Below are 26,292 nucleotides of genomic sequence, written 5' to 3' on the forward strand. Positions count from 1 at the left end.
CGGAGGTAGTCTTAAATGTGGTGTTGGAGAATCCCTTCATGGCAGTTTGGGCGGCTTCAATGTCCATGCTGAGGCTGCCTCAGATGGGCCAGCCTAGGACTTCATGGCCCATATGATAACCACAAAGCTGTCTCGGCACATCACTGGGCCAGCACATATGGCTGGGGATGGGCTTCACACGCTGTAAGGGGGGGGGCTTATTGTGAATGCATCATCACCGACAGAGCATTTATTTCCTTGTGAGGTTTGGGCTGAAGGCAGCTACTGCATGCTGCAGTGCTGGAGGAACTTGAGATGGTCAGCCTTCAGAGACCAATGGAGTCTGATGGATGCCTGAATTTTCTGGTGGTTTTGCAGATATTAACCCCCCCCCCCCCGCAGTACAAGAAACTGCACCAAGAGCTGTTTCAAGGATACAGCTCAACCCTCCCTGGCTCCTTGATCTTCTTGCCTTTTGTTGTGGGTGGCAGCTACCAGGCCCAGCAGCTACAGATGCCCAGAAAGGCTGGGCCTGTGAGCCACCACTCCATCACCTTTCCCAAGGGGTGGCAGCAGCAGCACTGCAGGGTTCTGGTGGGGGACAGGGAGCAGAGAACGCGAAGGGCCTCTGTTCTGACTGTGACTTTATTGCAGTTGCAAGCAGAACTCACTGGAAAGAAGCAGGCACCTCAAGTGAGGAAACCGCCGTGTTGTGGTTTTTGCGTCTGCTCTCCAACACTGTACTACCCCCTGCCAACCCAGCTGCACATACTCCAACTATCAGTTCTGAGTCTCCCACTGCAACGCAGCTCCCAAATGCTCCTCTGCCTCCTTTCTTCCAGGGATGCCCCCTTCCAAGGCCAGACAAGAGAGAGCCCCAGCCATCAAGTCATGCTGATAGTCTTTTGTCCAGCCCCACTGGGGAAATATCCATCCATCGAGACATCAGTCCAGCCACGGTCAGGGCAACAGGGCTCGCCTTGATCTGTGGGTGGGGGTCAGGCATGGCTAGTGGGGCCCAGATCAGCCTGGGGGGAGTCCTTTACAGCCTGGCCCGGCCCCCATGCTGAGATGCTCTGCAGCAGCTGCTCAGCAGCTGACCTGGAGCCTGGCTGGCTGTGGCCACCTCCCAAGGCGCAGTAATCATTGCTGCCAAAGAGGAGGAGGAGGGCGGGTGTCTCCGTCTCCAGTGGGCCCAGTTCTTGGAAAGTGAAGCCCCACTCACATGGCAAAGAAGAAGAGCTCTCCTGCTCTGTTTCCCCAGAGGGAAGGGGTGCCTCTGCTTCAGGCTGCAGCTGCTTCAGGTCTCCCTCGAGGCCTCTCTGTTTGCTGGCCATATATTGATAGTCTGGCATCTCAGGCGGGGGGCAACTGCTCTCTTTGGACAGGGCCTCATCCTCTGGTGGCGGCTGGCAGAAGGAAAGCCGGGAAATGCCTCCTGGGGGGGCTTTATCCTCCTCGACCCCCTTGCTGGGGTGCCAGGGCATCTCCTTGTCCTCGTTGCCACCGCTCTTTTCTGCCAGGCCAGCCCAGCGCTGGAAGAGAACGGAAAATAGCCTCAGGTCAGGTCAAGCCACCTGGAATGGCTTTCCATGCCGGAAGCCAGCATTAGCATGATCCTACTGCCCCCTCAGCTACTGCTGGAGTCAGTGTGCACCTCTTCTTGGGCTTCTTGCTACTTGCAGGGTGTGTGTCTATGTCCATCCCTAGACACCTGGAGAACTTGGTTGGTTGAGATTAGTTTCTTTTATTTACATGAATTATGCGCTGCTTCAGATTTCCAAAACTACATTTTGGAAACTACAACTAATCCAGAATGCAGCAGCTGGACTGGTGACTGGGGGCAGCCGCTGGGACCATACGCACTGGTCTTGAAATACCTACATTGGCTCCCAGTATGTTTCCAAACAACATTCAAAGTGTTGGTGCTGACCTTTAAAGCTCTAAGCGGCCTTGGCCCTCTATACTTGAAGGAGTGTCTCCACTCCCATTGTTCAGCCTGGACACTGAAATCTAGCACTGAGGGCCTTCGGCGGTTCCCTCACTGCAAGAAGTGAGGTTATAGGGAACTAGGAAAGGCTTTCTCAGTAGTGGCATCCACCCTGTGGAACACCCTCCCGTCAGATGTCAAGGAGATACAGTAAGTAACTATAAAACCTTTAGAAGACATCTGAAGGCAGCCCTGCATAGGGAAGTTTTTAATGTTTAATGTTTTATTATGTTTTTATATATGCTGGAAGCTACTCAGACTTGGGACGCGGGTGGCGCTGTGGGTAAAACCTTAGTGCCTAGGACTTGCCGATCGCATGGTTGGCGGTTCGAATCCCCGCGGCGGGGTGAGCTCCCGTCTTTCGGTCCCAGCTCCTGCCCACCTAGCAGTTCGAAAGCACCCCTAAGTGCAAGTAGATAAATAGGTACCGCTTTATAGCGGGAAGGTAAACGGCGTTTCCGTGTGCTGCGCTGGTGCTGGCTTGCCAGAGCAGCTTCGTCACGCTGGCGACGTGACCCGGAAGTGTCCTCGGACAGCGCTGGCTCCCGGCCTCTTAAGTGAGATGAGCGCACAACCCTAGAGTCGGACACGACTGGCCCGTACGGGCAGGGGTACCTTTACCTTTACCTTACTCAGACTGGCTGGGGCAACCCAGTCAGATGGGTGGGGTACAAATAAAATAATAATAATAATAATAATAATAATAATTATTATTATTATTATTATTATTATTATTATTATCCCAAAGAATTTTCCAAGCAGTTAACAACCTGCCTTCAGGCGAGGAGGCCAGGTCCTGCCTAGGCCACAAAGCTGCCAGCCTGACACCCACATCTCCCACCACTACCAGAGAGGGGCCAGGAAGACTGCCAGGTGGCAATACCAAAACCTTGCCAAGGAAGCCATCTCTGCAGCTGAAACCCCCTTGTCTTCTGAAAGGATGGGAGGCCCACTTCTCCATGGCAGCCTGAGCATTACACCCCACCCTCCCCGGCTTGGTACTCAGCCATCATCGGGTTCTATGTGGCTGCTCCCGAGATCATGGTTGTTACCTTGAAATCCCCACTGTGTGAGACATAAAGGGGCTGGAAATAAGCTGCTGGGCTGGGGATGTTTGCGCTGCAATGGCCCTTGGACCTGTGGAAAGAGAGAACCACAGCCCATGGGAAAACACCCCTTCTCTTCCTCCAGCCTCCCACAGTCCATCCGCCCTGGATGCTGGGGGTGTACAAATAATTGTCTCCTCCTCCTGCAGAAGCATTGTGCGCCCCTATTCCACCTCCTTGGTGCATGTCAACCCCAGTGAGGAAAAGAGAAAGCACAGGCAACCTCCTGCCCACCTGCTGGGCCAATTTGGAGCTGGAGAGTAGAGTCTGGTTGTATGCAAATGCCCTAGAAGGGCAGGTGTTCATGCAACTGAAGGAAGTGGTGCCTTCATGCACACAAAAGGCTGAGCATCAGCCACACCCAATCCCACTTCAGGGCAGGGCAGAAGGAGATAGATATACTGTAGTCTGTGTGCCTTTTATGTGGCAGATACCCCTTTCCTGCTGTGGGAACCACAAAAGCCTCCCTTTCCTGTGTCTCTATTTTCTGTGCTTGTGCATGCACTAGGCACATTGTTTGGGCGCGAGGGAGTGTAACTCAGCGTAGCAAAGCCCTGGGCCAGAGACCCCAACTCCTCCTCTGACCTCATGTGATGAGCAAAACACAAATATTGGTGCCCGAGCCCTCCTGGCTGCCTGTATGCAACATCTCCAGGCAAAATGAATGAATGAATGAATGAATGGAGTGAGTGATATACCTCCAGAAGATTGTGAGTACCAGAAGCAGGAACAGCAGGATGCCCAGGCAGAGAAAGAGCAGGTTGACCACATGCTTCAGGAGGTGGGACTTCCGATGCTGCTGCCGCCCGTTGCCTGTGGATGGAATCATCAGCACATCAGTACAGTGGAGGATTGCCCTCAGTTTGCCAAAAAAGGAGTTGGCGACCGAAGGAATGAGCACAGTTGCCTTTTTGTGGGTTTCACTTTGGAACGGCAAACAAGCAGACACGCATTTCACCAAGAGCTTATTCAGCCTGTGTGGTGTGTGGGATATATTCAGCTCCAGTAAAATACTAAAGAAATCTTTGGGGAATGAAACTGGTAGCTGCAGAGAGTCTGTGTCTTGCCTGGGAAGGCAGATTTTTAAAATCTGTTCCTTGAGAAGCTCACCTGACTAGTTCCGAGGAACACCAAAGACCTTCTTTCCCCGCAAGAGATGTGATCCTGGTTTTTTTAATGTGGGGGGCTTTGTTGGTACTTTGTTTTGTGAGTTTTAACTTGCCTTTGAGCATAAGAAAAACAAAACCTATGACACAAATGAGTGCAAGCAAGAGAAGTGGAATTTGTGTGTGTGTGGACCTGGGTGTGTGGCACATCAAATGCAGCACAGCTTTGTACCAGACCTGGGGGGGCTTTCCACTTGGTGGTGGCGCTCCACGGACTCCATTGGCTTCTGTAGTGCGTATTCACATCTGGAGTTTTGCAGCGAATTCTTGCCACGTACTCTACACCAGACTCGAACTCGAAGCCCTCAATTTCCACCCATGTTTCTTTGTTGACCCAGACCTTGTTCTGTGCCTGCTGTGAAGGATCGGAGCACAAGCAATGATCCCATTAGACAGAATTCAGTTGGGCAGGCCCTGTAAGTCATAGCAAATGCCAAAAGGAGATGGGGGCTTCCGGGTGGAGACCTTATGCCGCTAACAGCTTGTTCAGACTCAACGTTTGCTTGTGCTTCCATCCAATGCCATTTTCTCAGTTGTAGATATCCCTGCTGCTCAGCCATTTGCCATCCACGTCACTGTGCAAACCTTGACCAGACGTCTCTGTGCTGTGTGTCAGCCAAGACCCCTCCTGTCTCCTATCCTCCAGGGCATCATGATCCTTGAGAAGGCAAGAGGCGGCAAAACGCCTCCCACTCTCAGCCCATTTCAGTGGCCTCTTACCTCCCAGGGTGCTTCTGTGGTCTTGAATGCCAGTTCCCATTGCCAGTCATCCAGGAAAATGTCTTCATAGGCCTCTGGCCTCCTCCACTGCATCCAGCACTTGCTGGAACTCATGTTGCTCTGCAGGTCAAACGGTGGCTCACATTTGACTGGAAAGAGATGGAGAGCAGAGAGGAGGTGCTGCTGGGAGCCAAGAAGACCCCCACCCACCCAAAAGCAACACAGTGTGTATGTGTGCGCTCCTGGGACATCCTCCAGGGAGCTGCTGCTGCTCAGGGAGAACTCAGCAGAGCTCACCAGGATGTCCAGGGCTGGAAAAAGCTCAGAAAGAGAGGTGGAGGGGAGGGAAAAGGCTGGGGGCAAACAGACTGTCCCCAGCAGCTGGAGGACACAAAGACCCTTGCCTCCAACCATGGCCACTCTCCCGTCCTGGAGAAGTTTGAGTCAGTCCCTCCACATGCAAGAAGACTCACTGTGCAGCCTGGGCTCATACATCACAAAGAAGATGAGTCCGTTTCCGGAGGAGGAGGAGGCATACAAGGAGACGCTGTACTCATCGTTCTCTGTGAACTCGCCCTCTTCACTATTCGCAGAGCAGCTGAACTGGTCCAGGGCCTCCTCAGAGAGATGGCAGATGAGGTCACTGTAGAGACCGAGGAGGCTGCAAAACAGAGGAGAGGAGGAAGAAGGTCCTTCCTTGGAGTGGCCGCCCAGCATGAAGCATGGCTGGGGGAATGTGGCCGGCCGCCATTAGAGAAGGAGAGAATGCCTCTGAGCATATGGAGAGTAACTCCTGTCACAACACTCACATACCTGAACTTCCTGACCGAAGTGTCTGACTGTGTGTCCGAAAGGGATGAAAGGAGGGAGGGACAGGGATTTGTTTCCATGCAACCTGAAAATCTAATGGTGCACCTTGGAGAAATTGCCCGGAGGTGCTGCCAGGGAAGGGACTCAGACAAACCTCTGGGGGCTGGGGTGGGCATGGCATTGGGCAGAGCAGGCTTTGACTCTGTGGTTGTGCCTAGCACCATGGGCATTTTCTCCCAAGAAGATATACCCTGCTGTGGATGTTGCTTTTTGCCCCTTGTGCTCCAGCCAAAGTCCTGGGAAGTCTGCTCTCTGGCTCCTGAAACCCATCAGTCACCAACATCCCCTGGACTGTGCAGGCATCTCCTTTTCCCCACAGCTTGCAACCACAGGTGAGAGAAACACTGCCCGGGAACCCAGAACCACCCTGCAAGAAACCTGGCTCCTGCCAGCCCTCAGTCACCCCAGCAGGGACCAGGGCTTGGTGTCCCTGCCCTTACTCAGAGAAATTGAGGTGGAAGGGTCCCTCTCCCAGGATCTCGTCACGGCGGTGCCATGTGCAATTCACCCTGCGGCCCTGCGACCCATAATTGTTCAGGCACCACACACTGTTGTTGGAGAGCCCTGCCAGGAGACAGAGAAAAGAGGGGAAGGGGTTCAGGGCACCGTTAGAAGCCAGCCGCACCCTCATCAGTCCAGCACCACTCCCGCCCTACCTCCTGAAATTTGGCTTGCGTTTATTCCAATTGTGCCATGACGAGGCACTGGGAAGAAGAGAAGAGGTTGCAGATGCTTTGGGGACAAGAGCATAAGAACACAAAGAGAGCCCTGCAGCTGGATGAAGCCAGTGGTTCATCTAGTTCAGCCTCTGGTTCTCACAGTGGCCAACTAAATGTTCCAAAGGGAAGAAGCCCATAAGCAGCACTCCTCCAAACCCTGGTTTCCAGCAGCCGGCATTAAGAAGCATTCCTGCCTTGAGCAGAAGATGAAAGGAGCAATCTGCCCCTCTGGGTTGCTGGGAGGTTTCTGAAGGAGAGACCTGATTTGGGGATTTCAGTGGACAAGCTGCTATGCCCTTGTGTTTTCTTCTGCAACCTCCTGCTTTTCACTCGTGTCTGAGCATGCCCTGTCCACTGCACTGGATGAAGAAAAAGCCCCTTCTCAGAGAGAGGGTGTCGTCTAGTACAGGGCTGGTGCTCAGCAGCTCTTTCTGATATTTTGAATTACTTTATTGAATCATCTTGATGAATTTGTTTTGTCGTATGCTACTGTGTTTGATATTACAGTCAAACCTTGGTTCCTGAACACCTCCGTTATCGTACGTTTTGGCTCCCGAATGCCGAAAACCTGGAAGTAACTGCTCCGGTTTCGAACGATTTTAGAAAGCCAAACAGCTTCTGGGGAGTTTTGTTCTTTTTTCTCCATTGACTTTGCTAACCACCCTTTGATCCTCAGTTGTCGAACATTTCAGAAGTCAAACTGTCTTCCAGAACGGATTACGTTCAACAACAGAGCTTTGACTGTACAGTGATTGCATTGTTTGTTGTTTCTTAACTGGTATTATTGTGAGTCACTTTGAGCTCAACACGTGTGGTTGGAAAGGCGGAATACATATACAGTGGTACCTCGGGTTAAGAACTTAATTTGTTCTGGAGGTCTGTTCTTAACCTGAAACTGTTCTTAACCTGAAGCACCACTTTAGCTAATGGGGCCTCCCGCTGCCACCGCGCCGCCGGAGCACGATTTCTGTTCTCATCCTGAAGCAAAGTTCTTAACCTGAAGCACTATTTCTGGGTTAGCGGAGTCTGTAACCTGAAGCATATGTAACCCGAGGTACCACCGTATTACATCAAAAATCTAAACAAATGTAGAAAGGGGACTGTGTAAAGAAAACAGCAAGGAGACCCTAGGGAACTTTCCCCTTCCTCAAAGGGGCCAAAGCCAGAAAAGAAGCCCAGAGATGGGTCTGAATATGTCTCCCTGACCCACAATAGGGTGAACAGCAGCATTTTAATCTGGAAAATGGCCTGTTGAGGTGGAGAGTTAAAGACACTACCCCCTCCTTCAACGCTGCTTTTCTGGACAAAATTGAACCCCTGTCCCCCCCCAACTGCTTTTAAGTTAAACCCTAACACATTCACAAGCATTGAGAGCAGGAGATGTCCTGAGAGACCTTGTGGTGCCTCTTGGGCTCCGCTCTGGTCACAGGTCCTCAGACGTACATCCCATTCTCTGTGGGTCCATTTGGTGGCCAAGAACCGCTCCCTCCCCACTTACCTGTTTGCTGTATTTCCTCAGCTGCAAAGAGAGGGAAGAGGAGCACCTGCAACAGGCAGGTGGTCCAACAGCCTTCTCCCATAGCCAGAAGGACTCCTAGAAAACAGAAGGACAGAAGGGGCCCTGTCAACCCACTGCTAAGCCAGCTCCTCTCCCTGCAGATGGAAAGTGACTTCCGATGGTGAGGCACTAAGGACTCTCTGTGGCAATGGGGCAGGGAGCTCATCCTGCACATGGCATGCCAAGCCCCAGGGAGGGCGACAGGATGGATTCAGAAGAGCTGTTTCACCTGCCTCTTTACCACGGAAGGCTGTTGTTACTGTGTGTTATGCAGGACAGTGGTGAACGTGGGGGGATGCAGAACTCCCCCCCCCATCTTATAGAACATTCCTTAACAGCTACAGCCATCTCAGTTGTGATGGGGATTTGCTGTATATCTACATCTATCTATATTATATAATTGATATAATATACCGTATTTTTCCATGTATAAGACACCCCCAACTTTTGGGGACTCCAAATTTAGAAAATGGGCATATGCACTATCCGTGTACAGTGGTACCTCAGGTTAAGTACTTAATTCGTTCCGGAGGTCTGTTCTTAAGCTGAAACTGTTCTTAACCTGAAGCACCACTTTAGCTAATAGGGCCTCCTGCTGCTGCCGCCGCGCCGCCGGAGCGCAATTTCTGTTCTCATCCTGAAGCAAAGTTCTTAACCCGAGTTAGCGGAGTCTGTAACCTGAAGCATATGTAACCTGAAGCGTATGTAACCCGAGGTACCACTGTATAAGATGCCCCCAGATTTTTAACCTTATTTTAAAGTAAAAAAACCTAGTCTTACACACAGAAAAGTACAGTAATTATATCTATATGTTATAATTGCATCTCTATTTGCCCTGCAACAGAGCCTCAAAAGGACCCAAAGGACTTCCAATCATTTGGAGGGGGGGAATTCTTATACCACCCAGGCTGAAATCTCATGGATGCTTACCTGAAAGGAAGCCCCATTGATCACAACTATTATATGAATTATAAATTATGTCTGCCCCATTGGCGTAGCGTGGGTCGTCAGCACCCGGGGCAAGGCAAGTAATTTGCGCCCCCTAACCCGGTAGGGGCAGAGAGCTGTGAGTGCGAGCGCCCCCCCCAGATGTTGCGCCCGGTGCGGCCGGCCCCCCTGCACCCCCCACGCTACGCCACTGGTCTGCCCTCCTCTGTGCCTTGACCAGACCCAATGTGACTCTTACCCAGAGCTCCTTTGGGGTCTGTCTCTCTGGATGGATTTCGTGGGAGGCTAAAAAGCAGTTCCGAAAGCAATGGCAAGACTCTGTGGCTGCAGATGGACTCTGTGGCTCTTCTTCTCCTGGAGCTGCTCCAGTAGCAATTTGCTCCGTCTTGGCCCCTGGGCTGATTAGAAAGAACAGTTTGTTTACCAGGCAGGAGGAGGTCTCTTTTCTATTGAGGCAGATGTTGGCGATAAGTTTGGCAGGCTATGGAGATTGTCTCTAAGATTGTCAAACCGATTTTGAGGGGTTTTGAGGCATTAACCCTGTGGGTCCCCAGGTATGAGCCATGTGCCTGAAACCTGCCTGAGCCTTGTTTTTTGCCCTACATTTTTGCTACCTCATGTAAGGAGGTTGTGGAGACACCTGTACTTCTGATCCCAAAACAGGGCTGGCCCAACCATTAAGCAAACTGAGGCAATTGCCTCAGGTGGCAGGTGCTGGGGTGAGGCAGCAGCCCCCACATTTTCATCTAAAGCCCTCCTCCCTCCTCCCTCCTCCCTCCTCCAAGCCATTCCCCTGTTGCTGCATGACCTGTCCAGAAAACTGGATCTGGTCTGCTGTGTCAAGTATGATGTGGAGGGCTGAATTAAGAGTCAGCTGCCAGTCCAGTCGTCTTCTGTACATGGGATGGGGGGGTTGTTCCATCTTTCCTTCTTTGCCACAGACAGGCAGTTGAATATATTGGGCCGGTCATGCCCACAGAGGAAGGTTGTCTCCCTGGAGAAAGGAGGGAGCCATCCTTGCAGCCTGGAAAGGGAGAAAGAGCACCAGTGAAGACTCCAGGACTCAGCTGTACAGCTGCAAATATAATGTTTTAAGTGTTAGCTATAGGGACTGCTTCCCCTGAAATGCCTGCAGCCCAGATGCCCTAGCAGGGATACCGGTTTGCAAATCCACCCCACTCTCTTCTGGAGCAGAACCCAGTGGTGTCCAGCTCCTCTGCTCCAGACACTTCCTCTGATGGCTCATCCATAGCCTCTTGCATCCTCCCAAGGCAGGAGAGTCTTTCAGGATGAAGAAAGATGACCTTGGGTGTATGCCAGGGAGGGGCATGTTGCGGCAGGAAAGGGCCCCTGCCTTTTCTCTGGCAACAGGGGTGGGGAGGCTGTGTCAGGTGGCCTCCACAGACAAGTGTTAGTCCAGGCCAGTGGGGGACGGCAGGCGACTTGAGGCAAGGTACATGGCTGTGGACCTCAGTCCCCGGTGAAAGGATTCCGGTCTGCCAGGCCGGGAAAGGCCCGTGCAGCAGAGACTACAGCCCAGCTCAGCAGCAGGGGATTTCTTGACTGCTTCTGCCTCCTGGAGGAACTTTAGGCCCAGGCAGCCCAAGCCCTTTTGAGGGGGAAAGATGGCCAGCAGAGGGAGATAGGAAATTGTGTTGTGGCTGGGGGGCCAAGAGATGCCTGGAAAGAGCTGGGCTCACTGGGCCACTCCAGGGCACACAGGAAAAGCTTGATCCAGTGGTCCCTTCGCTTTGGAACTGCCTTTGGACTATATTGTCTTGAAGGTTTCCCTTGGCAACAGGCATCTGAAGAGGCTCCAGGGGAGAGGCTGCTGGGACCATCTAGGGGCCTCAGCTTTTTCCACCTGCCTTGCCCCACCACTTTGCCTGGGATCCTTTTAAAGTGAAGATGCTGCTTGGGCATTTTTGTGTTAACTTTTTTTGTAGGAACACTAATGTGTTTGGTTCGTATTACTGTTGGAATGTTTTGAATGTGTATAATTTTGTATTGTTGATGTATGCATTATTGCATTTGTGTGTACAGTCATGCCTTGGGTTGCGAACGTGATCTGTGCGAGAGGCACGTTCGCAACCCGCAGCACTGCGTCTGCGCACATGCATGACACAATTTGGTGCTCCTGCGCATGTGCAAAGCGCAATTTAGTGCTCCTGCGCATGCGTGAGCGCCGAAACCCGCAAGTAACCCATTCCGGTACTTCCGAGTTTGGTGCAGTCCGTAACCTGAAAATGTGCAACCCGCAGTGTTCGCAACCCGAGGTGTGACTGTATCTGCTAATTCTTGGGAGCCTTTCTGGCTAAAAGGTGGCATATAAATAAACAATAACATAAAGTAACAAGGGGGATTTCTTATTCCAGCCTGCACCTGTCCTGGGTTTGAAATAGTTTTTTAATATGCCATGATTGTTAAAGCGCTTTGGCACTTTTCCCAGAAAGAGGTTCTTGAATGAAACAAAGAAATGAAGTTTATCACCAAGTTAAATGTTGAGTATAATTGTTTAATTGCAGAATGAAATGGAGAATGTCTGCATGTATATTGCTAAGGGTTTAACACTGGAAAAATTCCATTGGGGGGATGCTAAAGCTCTCTAAGCTTCTAGCTGGGTTAACAATTAACTGCTGATGCTCTCTGCCCTTTTCATTTGAGTGTTTAACCTTAGACCACATGTTTACAGTATTCAATTGCAAATCTCCATTTTGAAGGGAGCTGCCTTTGGTTTTTTATTTCCCAGGAATAGTGGGAGAAAGATGTGCAAATAAGTCTTTCCATGAGATACAGCTCCAGGCTAATGGAGACCTTTGATTCTAGGTCTCTTTAGAGTCATATTTCTAAGATATTGAGCCTATGCTTGGACAAGTCTTATGGAATTATGTGGAGTTATCATTATTTGTTTTTGTACTGTACCAATTTTGAAGAAGTTCTGGTTAGTAAAGCTCTGAATCATATTTATGGGTCTGGACAATTTTTATTCTGAAAGGAGTCAGCTTTTATGCATCCAATTGCTTCAAGCTACGCAATATTAATATGTGCAGTAGTAACCCCTCCACCCTATCCCAGACCCACCAGCTGCTTTTCAGTTTCCAATTCAGGCTTGGACTTCCCTTTGTGGGGGAAACTCTGTCCTCCCTGTCTCCTTTTTCTCCCCTTTTGCCTTGGCCTTCACTCCCCAAGCAATGGCCATGCACACGCCCCACTAGTCACACAAATCACCACAACTGTGATAGACCTTCTTTATTAAGTGCTATACAACAAATGCCAACATAATTGGTCCCTGCCCAGGGCTCACAGCCTGAAGTGTGGTGGCCCCAAAAAAGAGGAGGAAAGGATAAGAAAAGAGGGAGGGGGAAGGTTGGGGGTCCTCTGGGGCTCTTCATGGAGCGTAGCTGCTGCTGCTGAGAGTCCAGCTTTGGTGGGGCCTCCTCCTGATTGATGCTGGCCTTGAAGACTACAATTTTCTCCCCACCAAAGGGCTGGAGCAAATATGATGAGCATCTCTCCCTCTCTCTGCCCAGCTCACCCCACGCCACCCCACCCATGTGCACCCCCCGTGGCTTGGAACTTGAAGTCTGCTTTGTAGTTGACACTCCCAACTTCATCCAAAGATTTCACAGCCTTTGTAAAAATACTAACTTTTTTAAGCAAAACGAGGAATTTGCCAAGGAGGGGAAAAACAGCTTCCAGTCCTGGGGTGGGTGGGTCTCCGGGTGCAAAGGAGGAGGTGTCTGGTAGTGGCAGCAAAGGCTTCCCTGCTTACATCTCTCTTACACAGGAGAAAGCGGAGCGTCCAAGCAAGGCCCATAGATCTTTGCAAGAAGGAGCTTCACGGTGGCCTCGACAGGTGCTCAGCTCCTGCTTCCCCCTCTGTGCTTTTAACTGGGCTGCACTCTGTTGTGACAGGAGGAGACCCACTGCTTGACATAGCTGGGCAGGAGCTCTTCCCCTGTCTCTCCGCTTTCCACACTGAGGGGTTCAGACCCACAGCCTGTCGGCCTCCTCTCGAACTCAGAGTCCACAGGGCTCCCACAGTCACACTCTGCAAAGCCACTGTCAATGGTATCCAGATCCAGGCCATTGGCAAGGAGGTCCCCATCTGCATCCAAGTCAGGAGAGAGCAGGTCTCGGTAGGAAGCTATGTCCTCCTCCTCTGGAGACAAGAGGCCTTCCAGGGTCCAGGGCTCAGGAGGCGAACCAAAAAAGTCCACCTCCTTCCCAGACTTTTTTCTGCCCAGGGAGCCGCCAGCTTCTGAGAAAGGAGTAAGAGTCTCGATGAGAGGGTCTCCTGACCAGGACTCCAAGGCAGACAAGAAAGCCTTCCTCTGAGCTGCTGCTGGTGGGACCATGTCCACCAGGAGCAGATTCTCGGAGATCTGGCCCTCATTGAAGAGGATGCCCTGGTAGGCATCTCTTTCGTCCTGGCCCTCCTCCAGAGCACAGCATGCTGTGGCCCCCTTGCATCGCGGGCAGCAGGCGGTAAACTCTCCAGCCACAGTGACAGTGTCAATGGAGAGGTGGCCGTAGGCCTGATCATGGGTAGCATCCCGGCTCCCAGGCAGGTGGGAAGCAAATGTAGCAGGGGAGGGTGCATGGCCTCCACTCTGCTGCTCCTTGGCAGGGCTGGGGGAAAGGGGCTTTTGGCCCATCCCAAACACATCCAGCAGGGCTGTGCTCCATTCAAAGTTGTCCAGCATGGCTCCGGCGCAGGAGATGCTGCCGCCCACCCACTTCTGCACAGGAGAGAGAGAGAGAGAGAGGTGTCAGCAGGCTGTGGCCAGAGAAACAGCAGGTGTGGAACTTTTTTTAACCATCTGGGGAATGGAAGGAATTGCATACCTTCAGAAGGACATATCCCAGGAGAGGAGCTCCTTCAACCAGCCCAGACTGTGCAACAAAGTGCCCACTTATCAGCTACCCCATCATCTCCTGGCATCCTTCTGTGCAAAGAGGAAACTCCTCCCCCACCTGCAATGCACCTGGTGGCTGCAAGGGCTATGTGCTTTCCACAGGACTCTGCCCAGAGCTCACTTTTTCAGAGAGGATCCTGCCCCATAGGGATGGGAATTGGGGTGAGAGAGAAGCAGGCAGAGTCCCTGCTGTGGGGAGGGGGACATGGAAGAAGCCTAGGGTGGGGGAGAAGGCCTTGTGCCAAGAGGAGACCCCCCCTCCACCAAGTCCCCAACTTCTCTGCAGAATATTAGGCAGCCTGATGTCCTCCCTTCCACCGACCATGCCTTAAGGCTCCTGGCACTTGAGGCAGGACCTCACCCCCAAACACACATACAGGAACTTTCTGCTTTGGGTGATGCCCGGAGGATCCGTAGGTGCCTGTGGGTCAATTCAAACAACCACTCCAACACCCTCCCCTTCCTGTATGGTGGGTAGGAGTCGCTTGTACCTTGAAATCTCCATTGTGGATCAGGTAGAGGGGCTGGAAAAAGGGGGCCGGGCTGGGGATGAAGATGTCCAGCTTCTTCCACAACCTGTCAGAGGGAAAGGAGAGCTGGAGGCCTTTTGTGGGGAATGCCCAAACTTCATTCCACCGACTACCCACGGGAGGGACTAGGAGCATGGCCAGGCCTTGAGGCATTGGCGTCTCAGGCTTGCTGCCCGGCAACTGCCTTGTCCAAGGAACCTCATGGCTTCCCTTTCCCAGGAACTCAGCCACCCACTGGCACAAGCAAGCAAGCCCATGGGCTGGTGCTCTGCAGACTGAGGGAAAGAGGGAGTGGGCTTGGTGGACTTACCTGAGCACAGCTTCTTAGGAGGTGATGCCTCCCCCACCCACCATTTCCTTTCTCTGTGTAGGGTAGGTCATCCAGCTGGGAAGTGGGCAGCCTGCGGCCAACCAGAAGCTCTCAGCAGCCCTGCCACCCCAGCATCCAGCATCCAACTCCCACACTAACCTTTGGTGCTGCCAGCCCAGGAAGACCACGAGAGCAACCAATGGGCTGAGCACCAGCAGGAACCACAAGGACCACTTGTCTCCTGGCCTGTCCTCCACGGCTGAGGAAGGAAACCAGTAATATCAGTTACTTTCCTTGGTAGCTCCACTGGGGGTTGCCAGGGTGGGCTGGGCTCTGGGGCTCAGTCAAGATGAGTTTCCCTGGGATCGTGGCCACAGCTCCTTCCTAGGGCAGCAGAGTAGCAGGAGGGGGTCTACTTGACAGGAAAGAAGAGAGGCTGCTCCTCTGATCTGCCATGGATTCATGGTCTCAAAGGTGCAGAAGGTCCCCCTGGACTGGGAGAGGGGCTTATGAACGGCCTTTGATAGGAAGGTTCAGCCCTCCTTGTATGGGCAGAGGCCAAGACCCCCTCGTGAGGAGGGAGGGAGGACTCACCCCTCGGCAGCGTCCTCAAGGTCGTCTTGGGGCTCCAGTCGCTCCAAGCGCCCTGGTATGAGGAGTCTTCCCTTGGCTTCGCCCGAACCTGGAGTTCGTAGTCTGTGTCCCCTTCAAACTCCTGGGGAAGCCACAAGGTCTCGGTGTACTGCAGAAGATGGTTGTGCCTCTGCATGAAAGGGAAGAAGCCAAAGGGCTGGGAGGAATTCTGGGAAACGCTCCCTACCTCTGCCACCTTCACAGCAATTCAGAGGAGTTACTCAAATGATCCTGAAAGAGCCCCATGACTTCCTGGTGCCCCTGAAGCCCAAGACCAGAGAAGCACTAAGAAACTTTGGGGCTGAGCTCCAGGGTGGCCAACCAGCCATTGAGGGCCTGACTGGGCAAATGGTGCCCGCCACCATCCAGCTCAGGCTGGCCCTTGCCTCCTGGCTTACCTCCCATGGATGTCCCCTCTGCCGGTAGCGCAACTCATACTGCAGCTCCGTGTCCAGGTAGAAGTACTCATCTTGCTGGTACATGGTGCTCCAGGAGAGGTTGTAGCCCTCAGGGGAGACAATAGCCCTCAGGCTGAACGGTGGGGACGGCTTAACTGGGGAAAGAGTCAAGGTGGGCTCCTGACGGCATCTGGCTGACAGGACTTGGCCCCCACCCACTGGGTGAAGCAGCAGTGACACCCCCAAATCCCCAGGGTGTAGTTGTGGGGGGAAGCCACTGCAGGGCACGACAGGGGGATGTCCCTCCAGCCTCCAAGTGGAGCAAGGTGAAAGCATCTGGGGCTGCTGGGGTTGAATGAAAGGCAGTGGGTTATTCATTCATATTCATTCACTGAATACACCGCCCTTCATCCGAAGATTCCAGGGCAGTTTACAACAGAAAAATACATAATGGTGGCATGGCGTGGGTGGGTGGGTGGAGAATAACCCCGTCAAACATTTAAAAGGCCCCAGGTTGTTTAATCAGTCTAAGGTTAGCTGGCTGTAGGAGCTTGAAAACTCCTTGCCTTCAGCCTTGTAAATAAACCCAAATCTCAAAAAATGCCACCACCACACCCGTAAGTGAGGAAGGGTCTCTGAGCCCGGCTGCAACAAGCCCCTTTCTCCCTGCGCGCGCCAGGAGCCCCTGCGTGTGTCCTCCTCCTCCCAGTCCCACTCACGTGTCCAGACGGGCACAGAGTCCTACCCCGCCCCCCCATACTTACAGTGTTCTTGGAAGACAAACTCGTTCTTACACACTTGCCGTTGCTCATCCCCCAGCTTCACGACCACCTCAAAGTTGTTGTTCCCAAAGCAGATACTCTGCTCTGCAAAGCAGGTGTATCGGGCGGCGGCGGCGGCACCCTCGGAGGTGAAGGAGCAGTTGCCGCCTTCTCCGCAGTCCCTGCGAACACCAAAGATGCCCCCGCTCAGTGTGGGACGGCCATGGCTGCTCCCTCCGTGAGCCAGGAAAGTCCCCCAGCTGCAGCCATGATCTCAAGAGGACCCCAATTGGGGCAGCCGTGGCGCGAGACCCGCGCGCAGGCGCCCCGAGCGGCTTCGTGCAGTCCGGCGGCTCCCGGGTAGCAGGCGGCGGCGGCGCCTGAGGCGCGGCCTAGCTTGTGAGGCGCTACTGAGTTGCCCCGCCTGGGCTCCGGCCGCAACATGAGTATTGGCGCCTCGGATCGGAACGAGGAGTTCTACCAGCAGCTGCGGCTGCAGGAGCTGTACGGCAAGGAGGGCGAGGAAGGCGGCGAGGACCCTTTCACGTACACGGACCTGGCGGAAGGGGACGCAGTACGAGTGGGATCCCGACAAGAAGCCCTGGTTCCCGAAGGTTACTGAAGATTTCCTGGCAACATATCACGCTAACTACGGCTTTCCCACTGAAAGTTCAGATAGTTCATCTGCATCTCTTAGAAAGACCGAATCTAAAACGCCTACAGATTCAAAGGCTACCCAGGTCTAGCAGGCAACAGGTCCAAAAGCATCTCAGGCAACGGATCTTAAACCAAAAGGAGAGAGAATAAAACCTGACGCAGGATGGTTTCATGTTGAAGAACAGAGAAACACAAATGTATATGTGACAGGTTTACCGCCAGACATTACAAAAGATGAGTTCGTGCAGGTTATGTCAAAATGTGGTATTGTTATGCGTGATCCACAAACAGAGGAGCCTAAAATTAAACTTTACAAAGACAAAGAAGGAAATCTGAAAGGAGATGGGCTGCTGCTACTTAACGAGAGAATCTGTTGAACTAGCATTCAAACTATTGGATGAAAATGAAATTAGAGGCTACAAATTGCATGTGGAAGTTGCACAGTTTCAACCGAAGGGGGAGTACGATGCCAGCAAGAAGAAAAAGAAATGCAAAGACTACAAGAAGAAGCTGTCTCAACAACAAAAACTTCTGGATTGGAGACCGGAGAAGAAAGATGGCAGTGTTCGAATGCGGCACGAGCGTGTTATTATTATCAGGAACATGTTCCACCCAAGCGATTTTGAGGAAGATCCTTTAGTGCTAAATGAGATAAGAGAAGATCTTCGGACAGAATGTGAAAAGTTTGGACAAGTAAAGAAAGTAATTTTATTTGATAGGCACCCAGATGGTGTTGCTTCTGTGTCATTTAAAGAAGCAGAAGAAGGAGATGCCTGCAAACTGGCTCTCAACAGGCGATGGTTTGGTGGACGTCAGCTCTCTGTGGAGACATGGGATGGTGTAACAGATTATCAGGTCGAGGAGACTTCAAGAGAAAGGGAAGAGAGACCGAAGGGTTGGCAAAAGTTTTTAGGTGATCCAAATATAGAAATGCCAAAAACAGCATCTGATGCAGATTCTTCGGAAACATGTGTCCAGCTCCCAGAAGGCATCCAGCCATCTAAAGATAACAGTGCATCTGAGGGTGGCCCAAAGGGTGAAGCAGCTGAGAGAGGAGATAATGGCGAGGGTACCAATGAAGATGTCACAGCATCCACAGCGGAGACAGAATGTCTTTAACTCATTTGTAAAAGCATGTATGTAGGGTAACCTTTAGACCTCTATTATCCTGCGCTTCGAAGCAACTGCAGGCAGCATTCAAATAAATATAAATGCATTACCCTATTAAGATATCATCAGCGTGTTTTGAGGTGTTTCATTAAAAGCAACATTTAATGATCATCTTTAAAAACATATGTTCATATCTGCTGCTGTCCAAGCTGTGTGTATGTGTCCATAAGTTGCCAAGAGCCCGCTGAACTGACCAGCTGTCTTACGTTATATCTTTGCTTGTCAGTGAAGTCCATTAGTGTGAGCAGGTACAAACTTGCAGTTCCTATTAACTGCACAATGACCTTTAGAATTACAGAGGTATGATTGCTTTCAAATTTTTTGCTCCCAATTTCCTTAATGCCCCAATCTTTGGGTGTTCCAATACTTATTTGGATGAGCTGGCTTTCCTGATACTGCACACTTTTAAAATAACAGATCACTGAGAATACATTACAGTATCGGTGCCCTGTACATGTAGCTGGGGAGTGGAAAAACAATGATCACCCGCAATTAATAAAGATAAATGTTCTGAAAGTACTCTCCTAGGATGCAAAGTTTTCAATGACTGAAGTTCCCCATTCATTTTAATTCACTTTAAATCCTGATGAGATTAGATGACAAATAGGAAAAATGTGTAAATAAGACTGATCTCTTTTTTTAAATTTTTTGATGATGAATTCATATTGGAAACAAAGCGAGAGCTTGTGTGGTGGAAGTGCTATTCTTTTTTCATATTACTGTGTTCAAATGTAGTTTGGTTTCAGGTGTTTGTCAAGGGTGATGAGCATATGGGGCCTGTTCTTTTTGTATGCTTGGTTTTACTACAGGAGATTACAAACAAAACTGTTTTGAGATTCCCTCTCAAAATTGTTGCTCAAATTTTTAAAGACAGATCTTTGTTTACAGATACAAACCATTCAGAACTAGCAAACCATTTTTAACAAGATCTATCAAATCAACTGCACTGAAAACCATCAAACTTACTATTTTTAAGCTCAATTCAGACATAATGAGAAACCATGAACTTCCATGATAAGAATGAGCAACAGTGGGCGTCTTCCTCCTAATGTTTAGCATACCCGTTTTGTATTTGGGAATATGGGGTTATGTTTTTTAAAATTAAAGAGATTAAATTTGCATTTTTAAAAAAGAGGACGCTGCCCTGCATGGCCCATGTAGACCCTACCAGCTTCATTGCTTTCCCCATTCTACCAAGCAGCCATTTGCTAGAATGAACCTGCTGGCTAGGGTGGGCTGCCTTAGCCTTCACACACACACCCCCAATCCAAACTGTCTTGCTGTAGTCCAGTATTTCCCAAAGTTGGGTCTCCAGCTGGTTTTGGACTACAACTCCCATCATCCCTAGCTAGCAGGACCAGTGGATTATGGGAATTGTAGTCCAAAAACAGCTGGAGACCCAACTCTGGGAAACCCTGCTAGTCATTCCAGATTCAGAAGGACTTAAAGGAAAGCTGAAGGCATGAAGGGAGCTGGCAGTGGCCAAGGAGGGCTCAGCGGCTAAAGTGGCTTCCACCCTGGCAGCTGTGAGGAGACACACCCACCACAAATGTGCAGCAGGGTTGTCTGATGGCACAAGCCTGACCAGCATTAGCTAGAGAGCAGACTCAGCTACAGCCGAAACAGCTGGTTAAGTATGTCCACAAAGGTGTGCCAAGGAGCCCCAAGGGTTAGCAGAGAAGGGGGCCATTCTCCCCCACCCCCAAGCAAAGCCAGGATTTGGGAGTCACAGAGAACAATATTCTGTCCCCGAACCCTGTGAAAGTCATGGGGGCAGCCCTCAAGTCCCAGGGGGCTGGGGTCAATGGCATGTCTTCCTCCACATCCATACATACCATGTTGCTGTGAGATGGTACTGAGCTCTGCTGGAGGCATGGGGGTCATTTCCCCACAAGCATGTCAAGGTCTGGATGTAGTCGGCAAAACAGGTGAGATTCCCACAAGCTGAAGCTAGAGATGAGACAGGTGAGACAGATGTGGCTGCTCAGAGGGTAGGATGCATGATGCAGAGACCCATCTGTCCCCTACCCCACAATACATCTGAAATATATTTGATTCTGGTAGAGGACGTGAGTAGGCCTGCCTCCAGAAAAAACAAAACCCATCCAACCTACTAAATCTAGGTGCCTCGGTCAGGCCTAAAAGCCTCCAATTCCAACTTCCTGGCCTCTGTGATTGAACTTTGGACTTCTAGTGCTGACCACTTGTGGATTTTGGGTGGTCATTCTGGTCAGTGCAGGTGTTTGCTTATGGGTCGCCTACAGTAGGACATCCCTAGCAAGGGGATGAAGATCCCCACCCCCTTGCCAAGGAATCGAAGGCTATTTCCACAGCAGGCATTTAGTCACCCCGCTTTGAGCACTCAGTCTTGATAGAGCATTCACACACCATCAGCATCTCCTTGTGGCTCAAAAATCCCTGCCCCAAACAATCAGGCTGTGAGGAGGTGCATACCCTCCAAAATTCCTCAGATGAAAACGTGGGAATGTTTAATAATACATCCCACAGAAAATAGGGACATTCTTGCAATTGGAGACTACGGAATAGGCGTTTTGACACTATAGGGGAGGGGTGGAGAGCCTCTGGCTTGCGGGCCCACCAGAGGTTGGCCTACCAGGGGTTGCACTTTGGCCTGTGAGATCGCATGCCCATCACTGGTAGTGTCTGCCAATGAGCAGGACAGGATTGAATCCCACAGCGGCTGCACAATCCTGTTCCAATCCCTGCTCATCAGCTGAAATCTTTCCACCCCTAACAGTGACGGATGTGCCACAGTTGCACAAACACTCCATTTGGCTTTCACTAAGACACCCCTTGACATGGGGTCAATGATAATCCCCACCCCACTGAAAGCACTTTCACATAAGGGCTTGGTGACACTGCTTGCACAAACTCATTGCACTGTTGTTTCTGGCAAACAGGTCTTTCTGCATTGTTTCAAAATGTCTCGATGAGTATTGTTTTTGGAAATTGAATGAATAAGCTGCACTGCGTGCGTGCGTGTGTGAACTTCCCCCTCCACCTCCTCCCACATGGAAAGCAAAACCACTTTCAATCGCCTGAATGCATTCTTGGAGGCTGGGCTTACCTTGCTGAAGGAAGAGCAGCAGCAGCAGCCATTCCCACACCTGGCCTGCCATCCTTCCTCTTGCCACAGTCCCTTGGGGCTCCCTGCAAGACAATTCAGAGCAACTTTGTCAGGAATGAGAGAGAGGAGTGTGAGATTCCAGGAAGGGATCCCAGAAACTTTCAGGCACTGAGTGAGAGGAGCATCTGGAGTCCAAATCCTCAAAGACCAGCCAGATTGCAAACTCACAGTTTTTGAGCTGTCAAGGTGTCCTCACAGCAGGATACGCACAGACATGCAATTCACTGTATTCTTATTTTATTTTAATTTATGCATTTTCCATTTTTCTATTTACACATCATACATTTTCCATCATACAAAATGTCGCTATAGACTTCCCAACCGAACACATTGTGGCATTCTAGGTGTACCTTACATTGCTGCATATCTGATAATTCTCCGACCCTATTTTTCTCCTTTCCATTCCTCCATTGTTGTTAACTGTTGCTCATGAAATTACTCCTACTTGTAGGTTACTTTTAGTATCATATCTTCTAAAATTATTCTCCAAGGCTTTGCCACTCGCCCCTTATCTGTTTCTCGCCTTGTAAATTCACTGTAAATAAGTGTCAAGTGATGAATATTGGGGCAAACAAACAAATAAAAACATAATTTCCCATATGGTCTAAATTTCTCATGTGGTCTCAACTGGCGGTGACAGACCAGAAATGAAATCTTGAGGTCATAATAGATAGTTCAGAGAAGACATTGACCCAGTATTCAGCAGCTGTGAAAAAGGCATTATTCCATAGTAGGGATCATTAGTGGGGGGAAATGGAAGATAAATCTGCCAGCATCATAATGCCATTATACAAATGAGACCACATTTGGAATATTGTGTACAGTTCTGATAACCTCAACTCTAAAAGGATAAGCTAGAGTTGGGAAAGGTTCAGAAAGGGGCAACCAAAATTATTAAGAAAGGCTTCAGCATTTGGGACTTTTAGAGAAAAGGTGAGTAAGAGACAACATAACAGAAATTTATAGAATTATGCATGATACTGAGAAAGTGGGTGGAGAACTCATGAACATTCAGTGAAGCTGAATGCTGAAAAAATCAAGATAGATAAAAGCAGTGCTTTTTCTTTCTTTGCAGGGAGTACTCGAGGGTAAGCAGTACTGGCACCTCTTTTTTGTTGTTGTAAAAAAAGTGGGCCACTTACTGTAATAACTTCACAGTGAGCACCGGCACCTATTTTTCTAGGGGGAAAAGCACTGGATAAAAGAAAGTCCTTCATGCAGCGCATAGTTGAACTAAGGAATCCACATCACATGCCTTTAAAATGTGATTAGACCAATTCATGAAGGATAGAGCTATCAATGGATTCTACTTGCCTATCACCACCAGATTTTATTGGTCAACCAAATGCAGGTTATAGTCCTCCAGCATCAAGAGCCTCTGACTGCCAGTTGCTCTCCAGGTTAGTGCCATCATCATGTCCTCCTGCCTGTGGGCTTCCTCTAGGCATCTGGCTGCCCAGGAGGGGAAGGAGACTCATTGGTCCCCCTTTGGCCTGATCCAGCAGGACTGGACTAATGTACAGAGATCCTCCGGGAGCTCTACCCAATCCCATTTTGCTTTATCCATCCTGAAAATTTTGGTGTCATTACTAAACCTGGACAATGCACTGCACCAGGTCATTGACAAAATTAGTTGAAAAGCACAGACCTTCTTGATACAGATCCATAGGGAGCCCCATGCCATACACCTCTCCATTGTGAAAGCTGTCCATTTATTCCTGTTCTCGGCTTCCTGTCCCACTTTCTGAAGGAAGCACTCTTGCCTCCAAAAGCTTCTGTGTCTCTGTTCATTAACCATACCAACATCCTCTTGAACTGGTTGACTCCTTCCCTGATCTGTGGTACACCTTCTAGCTGAGCTTCTGTTACTGCAGTTTTGGAAAACCACTCATGATATTTTAGTTCTCAGACTGGTTCGGTACAGGCCAGATGAAAATACTGTCAGGTGGATTCACAGCTGTTGGAAAACCATCCATGGCTCCTCATCAAAATGGGGAGGGGGAGTGTGTCTCCATCCTTGGCTAGGTACTTTTCAACATTTTTATCACAGTAACTCAGTTGAGAGACGGAGGGGGTTCTTTTCAAATTAGCAAAGCTCAGGGTAACAGAAAAAAACAAATGACCTTGACAGAAAGGACAACTGGGATGAAATTTAACAAATGTAGTTGACTAGGGTTCAAAACCTACTCAGCCATCAAGTCCATTGAAGAGTGATATTGGGCCAGTCACTGCCTCAGCCTAACCTACCTCTTAGGGTTGTTAGTAGGATTAAATGGGGGGGGAGAGAGAAGGGTGTATGCTACTTTGAGCTCCTTGGAGGAAAAGGAGGGATATAAAGGTGGGATAAAAGATGGTAATAATAAATAAAATGCAAACACAAATGTACATATGAAGTGGACCTCACAATGGTGGTCAATCGCAAGTCTCACTGAGTTACATCAGGCGTAGCCTTTTTGGTTTTATTACTAATTCGCAAAGATAAAAACAATCAGGCTGCAATTATCTGCTGATTTCTGAAAAATTATAACCCTGTTCCAGACAATAAACAAACCAGAATCTGGGTAAAAGGCATTGTCAAATCATAAAATGAGTCAACCCACCAAAATTAGCTATTTATTCCTTAAGAGAACCTCTCAGGGGGAAAACAGAGCACATTGACAAGGTTTTGATAGGTACATCTATTTGTATACAGAAGAGTAATTCACTCAAGGCACAAATGATTAGTTTGTTCTGGAAAATAATGGTTTAGAGCCCCATAAAACAAAACAAGGATCCACTCAACGAGAAGTCCATCATCTCCAGAGCAATGGAGAGGGATGTTGGTGCACAAGATTTGGCTGAGGAGAACCACAGAGCCAATTTCTTTGAATCTCTTGACTGACACCACATGAATATTACAAAGAGAAATTAAAATATTTAAAATGTAACTTGCCCAAAAAAGGAACTGGTGGTTTAATAGGCCCCCCTCACACTGTGAGATAAATTTATTAGTTTTCATTCCAGATACCTCTCAGTGAGGCTTACTAGAAGTGTAACCCTAGGCAGATTTAGGGGGAGAATTGCAACCTCTGGTGGATTGTGAACCCGTCAAGTGGTATTTAGAAATGACTCAGTCAGGATTTCAAAGAAAAGTCCAACTAGTGCTAAATTCAGTTGCGATGGCTGGGCTGATTTATTAACAAACCTGGGAAATTTTTATACTGTCAAAAAAAGAAAAATGCTTGAGAGAAGACTATATGAAAAAGAGAGTGAGGTGCCTTTTTTGTATGGATGTTTGTGTTACCATCCAGAATGGAGAAGAGAGCAACAAGGTTTGTGTCCTGCCTATGGACTTCCCAGAGCCATCTGGCTGGTCACTATTAAAACCTTCCCGCGTTTTCTTTCCAGGAAAATGGTTGGAATAACTAAGCTACCCGCCCCAAATTGATGTCCTGATCCAAATCTCCCTTCATCCACTGCTACTACATTCTTTTTCACCTGTGTAAGAGCCCATTCACACAACTCCCATGTCATGCCATTTTTAGCTGATGGGCTAGACCAGCAGGAACGTGGAGCTTTACCTTTTCGATACATACGGAGAAAATGAAGCTGCCAGCCAGGCCTGAGAGTTGCTTTTCCTTATGTTCTCATATCAGGTTGGTGGCATCTCCTCCTTCCACTGTGTGGACACACCCATTCCAGAATGGGGCGGGGGACAGAACATGGCCAAAGGAGGCTACAGGAGGTGGATTTGCCTGCTGCCCATGACTCCATGCTTCCAAGCATGGGGTCAGGCCCTGGCGGTAGGAGGGACTCCCATCATGGTGACCAAACACTCAGCCGCATGCTTGGTGTCTCTTCCCAACACTCCTCATTGTGCCCAACGTTATTGTCCCGCCCCCCCCCCCCGACTCCCTGCCTGGAAGCCACCGACCCTGGGCAGCCCCTTACTTACCCAGCTTCACTGCTCTGGTCCTCTTCATCAGTTGGCCATTGTCGCCTGGTGGGTCCTCGCTCAGCCTCCTGCGATGGTTGCCTTCTAGAGGTGCAAATGCCTTGATGAGTCATAACTAGATTTGGTTCTGGAACAGGCGTGACGTCAGCTTGCCCTGATATTACTGTACAAGCAGGAGGATGTGGTGAGGACATGAGGTGAGAGAAGGAGGAGGTGGTAGTGTCCTCAGCCAGCTCCCCTACCCTTCACTCCTCCCCACAACTGAAAGCAGCATCTTGTAGGCAGACAGCGTTTGCTTTGCAACCTGCAGGTAAAGCAGTAGCCAGCGATGCAGCAGAGGCGGTTAGAGCACTGAAGCCTAGAGCAAAAGCCGCTGGCTGCTTTTAAAAAGCAGAGGAAACAGGGCTCAACCAGGTGGCAATTTGCAGCCTGCAGCAACCCGTGGCCCTCCGTGGCCAAGAGAGAGTTTGCCATGCACCTCCTCCCCATAAGCCCCACTCAGGTGTGCACCACCAAGTGCATTGGGGGAAGTGGGAGCACGCTTGAGGGTCCCTACTCTCTAGGGGCCGTCTGTCACCTGGCCCTGTCATGTCTTTTGTCTCCTGGCCTTGTGTGGGCTCCCTGTGAGATCTAGAACCTTGAACATTCAAGGAATCCACATGAGCCCTCTAGCCTCTTCTCCAGCACAAGGAGGACCACAGAGATGGGATGGAGGGGATGGGAGACATGGGGGTGGTGTGGCTCTTTCCCTAACAGCTATGGGAGGGCCTGGCAGC

The 26,292-nt window shown here is 50.2% G+C and overlaps 2 protein-coding genes across 3 annotated transcripts; both read right to left on the minus strand.

The window, feature by feature from the left end:
- Positions 1–606: 606 nt before the first annotated feature.
- LOC310749865 (uncharacterized protein) lies at positions 607–10,651 on the minus strand. Of its 2 annotated transcripts, none has more exons than XM_083587183.1 (9): positions 9,295–10,651; positions 8,049–8,144; positions 6,272–6,395; positions 5,435–5,622; positions 4,962–5,110; positions 4,419–4,593; positions 3,774–3,888; positions 3,022–3,106; positions 607–1,514 (listed from the first exon to the last, which is right to left on the minus strand). In XM_083587183.1, exons 2-9 carry the CDS (start codon positions 8,128–8,130, stop codon positions 978–980), a joined length of 1,455 nt encoding a protein of 484 aa, XP_083443309.1. In that variant the 5' UTR covers positions 8,131–8,144; positions 9,295–10,651; the 3' UTR covers positions 607–977. The 2 variants fall into 2 exon arrangements, with proteins under 2 accessions (XP_083443309.1, XP_083443308.1); XM_083587182.1 differs by having other exon boundaries at positions 4,419–4,596.
- Positions 10,652–12,290: 1,639 nt separating this feature from the next.
- IL21R (interleukin 21 receptor) lies at positions 12,291–25,818 on the minus strand. Its single transcript, XM_083587191.1, has 9 exons — positions 25,517–25,818; positions 21,523–21,605; positions 20,270–20,384; positions 16,611–16,789; positions 15,847–16,001; positions 15,410–15,578; positions 14,975–15,074; positions 14,467–14,551; positions 12,291–13,798 (listed from the first exon to the last, which is right to left on the minus strand). Exons 1-9 carry the CDS (start codon positions 25,708–25,710, stop codon positions 12,944–12,946), a joined length of 1,935 nt encoding a protein of 644 aa, XP_083443317.1. The 5' UTR covers positions 25,711–25,818; the 3' UTR covers positions 12,291–12,943.
- Positions 25,819–26,292: the final 474 nt, after the last annotated feature.

The sequence above is a fragment of the Podarcis filfolensis genome, assembly GCF_964270895.1.
Source record: "Podarcis filfolensis genome assembly, chromosome: 14".
NCBI lineage: Eukaryota > Metazoa > Chordata > Lepidosauria > Squamata > Lacertidae > Podarcis > Podarcis filfolensis.